Source organism: Triticum dicoccoides, chromosome 3A (assembly GCF_002162155.2).
Source record: "Triticum dicoccoides isolate Atlit2015 ecotype Zavitan chromosome 3A, WEW_v2.0, whole genome shotgun sequence".
NCBI lineage: Eukaryota > Viridiplantae > Streptophyta > Magnoliopsida > Poales > Poaceae > Triticum > Triticum dicoccoides.
The window spans coordinates 757,729,459-757,733,176 of record NC_041384.1 but is presented as its reverse complement, the minus strand read 5'-3'; the positions used below and the strand labels follow the sequence as shown (position 1 = coordinate 757,733,176).

Below are 3,718 nucleotides of genomic sequence, written 5' to 3'. Positions count from 1 at the left end.
GTTGATTCCATGAACTCATTGTAGTAGTACTCCTCATCCAATTCCATCATCTTTCCCTAAAAATAAACAATGAAACCCTCAAAAAAAAAACGCTTAACAACATTTCACCGAACGGATTGGAGGAGGCTACATGTGTAAATATTCAGCTACTGATACTCGGGTCGAGCGGCGGAGGTCTGACAAGGTATGGGGCGGGAGGCGGGGGTGGTATAACGGTATTGTTGGTCTGGGAGGGAGCAGGTACTGAGCAAGGCGGGAGGGATATATTGAGAAAGACACTAGCTCTAGGTGAGTTTTGCTGTGCAACAGGGTTGTCGGAGTCATAGGTGGGGGAGGTCCGGACTCCCTGAAACCACACCCAGCTTTTACAACTAGTTTGCCAGAATTCAAGCACGTGAACGCGTCCACATAAGTATGTGGCGTCGCGTTGGATGGAAAAAATGGTTCGGACGCGTCTGCCAAGACGTTTGCGGGCATTTTTTGGCATGTGTTTGGAGATGTCCTTGCCATACATACCGCGAGTTTGGGTCCGCGCATTGGGCCGGCGCTTTGGTCCGTTACATCGGCCGACAGTTTGGGTCGGCCGGTTGGAGGTGCCCTTACACCACGTACCATGATTAGACTCTTTATATGGGAAAAAAATTTGTGACGGGAGAGCGCATACTGTTCGACTATTCGGTCTGGAGACACCCGCGCAGACCCCACATGGAAGTAACCCTATTTCCCAACCCACACGTTGCTCCTCTCTCTCCTCGGCAACCCCACCCGCCGTCCGGCCAGCTCGCCGGAGTCCCAGCCTCATGTCCCTTCGTCTCCGGCCCCTAACTGTCTCTCTCTCTCTCTCGCTCCCTGGTCCGAAGCTCTGCAGCTCATCCTGGTCACCTTCTACCTCAAGTCTCGCCACACTCGATGGCGCACACAACCTATTCGATAGAATACATGCACGGGTTCGCCCGCGTGCATGCTACATGGGCTGTTGCGTGTGCGGCTGCTACCGGGTTCTATTGCGCTGGTAGGCGGGGACGGCGGTCCGGCGGACGAGAGCATCATGCGTATGTGGTCGTCATGGACGCCTCGCTCTCAACCATCACCGCAACTCATCCTGGTCACGTTTCACACTCCACGGGGCGCACAGCCTGTTCGATAAAATACGTGGACAGCTGGGGATTTTCCCTTGGGTACCATGGCTACACTTTTTTGACAGATGGAGAGGACATTTGACCGCGCCCCTTGGAGATGCCCTTGGTTCTCACCTGTCGGAATTTACGTTTTTACTGCTTGATAGCTGGGCCTACCACGCAGCAGGTGCTGCTCCGGGCAACCAGAGTGCGCGCCATCTTTATAAGCCGGCCCGGCTGAAGAGCGATGCATGGTTCAGGAGCTAGCTAGCTAGGCACATATGCTCAACCACTCAATGGCGCACATAACAACCATCTTGGGAGTGGTGATGGCGGCCACAGCGGCGGCGATGATGATGTCGCCGCTCCTTGCTGGAGCAGAAGTTTATCCGGCGGAGGCGCAAGGGATGCCCGACTGCGACATCACCTGCGGTAACATGAGCGTGCCGTACCCGTTTGGCATGGGCCCAGCCCGGTGCTATTGGCCGGGGTTCAACCTCACCTGCAACCGCTCAAGCAATCCGCCGCGGTTGCTGCTCGGCGACGGCACCCTCCAAGTCAAAGAATTCTCCCTCACTAACTGGTCGACATTTGTGGCCGTCATACGCACATAAAAGTCGACGGAAATGGTGAAGGCACACTCGGCGGTGGTCTTACCACCAACGGGCCCTACACGATTTCATCCAACAAGCTCATCCTGATGGGCTGCAATGTTCAAGCGACACTCAAGAACAGTGATGTGATCATGAGCAGCTGTTCTTCTTTCTGCAAAAACGGTGATAGACTCTCCGGTGTGCGATCCACACTCGAAGAAGGCATGCAATGCTCTGGCAGTGGCTGCTGCCAGTCGGACATTATCTTCGACCCTGCGGACGTAGCAGGAAGGCTTGCCAGCAGCACGTCCTACGACGTGCAGCTCAAATGGTTCGGCTGGAACCGCAGCGCCGACCTCCAGTGGCCGGCATACGTCTTCATTGCGAGGTATGATTGGTTCAGCCATACACCGGTCTTCGAGGAGCTATTTCGAACAGATGCCCCTGTGTCAGCGGATGCAATACAACTTCCCCTGTTGCTGGATTGGGAGGTTGTTGGCCATGGCGCAGAGTGCTCCAACGTCTGCAAGAGCAAGCACAGTGGCTGCATAAAGGGTAAGAGAGGCTACATATGCTTACGCAATGATGGCTACCAAGGGAATCCCTACATCGCCAATGGATGCAAAGGTATGGTCTTTGTTAATAGTTGCTTCTTTTCCTGATTTGAGACGAGGAATAAACTTTGGAGGTTTCTCTTTGTGTAATGCTAGCATGTGTTGGTTCGGCTATGTGTAGATATCGATGAGTGCAATGAACAGTACCCTAAAATGTGCTATGGTGATTGTACCAATTCGGATGGATCACATGACTGCCGGTGTCCGCTAGGAACCCATGGCGACCCTACCATGCCCGATGGCTGCTTCATCAATTTCGTCCCAGGTAAGCAATATTGCGGCAATCTCATTTGTTTTTACTATCAAGATGAAGGCAAATAAGGGATGAACAAGAAAGAACAGATCCTATTCATTCCTCAACAAGTACAAAAAAAGTTCAACACCACATACAGCAACTGAGTTGACAGTTAGTTATGTAGTGCCATCATCTTAGAGAACAAATGCAGGACTAAAATTGACATTAAGCTAATGAATTATACACAAAACAAACAAAAGGTCACACTAGTGAGACTTTACGGATTTACTTAGCAAGAGGAAGAAACCATAGGCGGACTTAAACAAGAAAATAGATCATCTAGAGATTAGTATTTTTCACTCCAATTTCGCAAACGTACTCATGAAAAACATCATTTTGTTGCAGAACTATTAGTTTAGACTTCCCTCCAAAACATCAAAGGTGGAGATTCGCATCTAAGGCCGAAAATGAATATTGAAATATTTTTGCCCCAACTTAAAAATGAGCGCAAATGATTCAGTAGCTCAGCACTTAAGCCAAACCAATTGAGCATAGAGACCTTTGCAGCAAATCAGCGAAAATCTTTTTCCAGATAAAACTTTTGCCAAAAAATATTAGCAGCAACAATGTTTAAAATACTCATCCAATAAACCATACACGAATTTTGCATCATAACAGCAACTCCAACAGCTCCTATATCTCATAAAAAACTACCGTTTACGGGAAGTTGGGGCAAAAGAAGGCCTCCAACAGCTCTTAAGCCTGGAACGGATCCCCTAGAAACACCTTATCAATCCTCCAAGTTTACAGGAAGATGGCCTTCCCATATAATTTTGGCGGGTGGATAACCGCCTGAAACTTCACGAGCAGAACGCCGGACCACCCCGCGCCACCGCCGAAACGCCGTGCAGTGAGGCTGCTGCTGACAACTACGTGAGGCCACCGCCTCCGCCGCTCTGCCGCAACACGCCGCCACTGCCACATGTCGTCGCCGCTGCCGTGCATCGCCGCCACACGCCGCCGTCATGACTACATGAGGCCACCGCTTCCTCCGCTCTGTGGCCACCTGCCGCCACTGCCACACGTCGTCACCGCTGCCGCTGCTCCCGTGCACCACCGCCACGCGCCGCCGTCGATGATTACGCGAGGCCACCACCT

General features: G+C 51.5%; 1 protein-coding gene across 2 annotated transcripts in view; it reads left to right on the top strand.

Annotated features, from left to right (window-relative positions):
- Nucleotides 1–1,430: 1,430 nt before the first annotated feature.
- LOC119273689 (wall-associated receptor kinase 3-like) overlaps nucleotides 1,431–3,718 on the top strand; it is a 6,670-nt gene continuing 4,382 nt past the window's right edge. Inside the window, exon 1 of one of the 2 annotated variants that reach the window (XM_037554773.1) lies at nucleotides 1,431–1,625. In XM_037554773.1, coding sequence (XP_037410670.1) covers nucleotides 1,448–1,625 — 178 coding nt within the window. In that variant the 5' untranslated portion in view covers nucleotides 1,431–1,447. Of the gene's footprint in view, nucleotides 1,626–2,454; nucleotides 2,591–3,718 lie in introns of those variants that run through there. The other variant, XM_037554774.1, reaches the window with a different exon arrangement.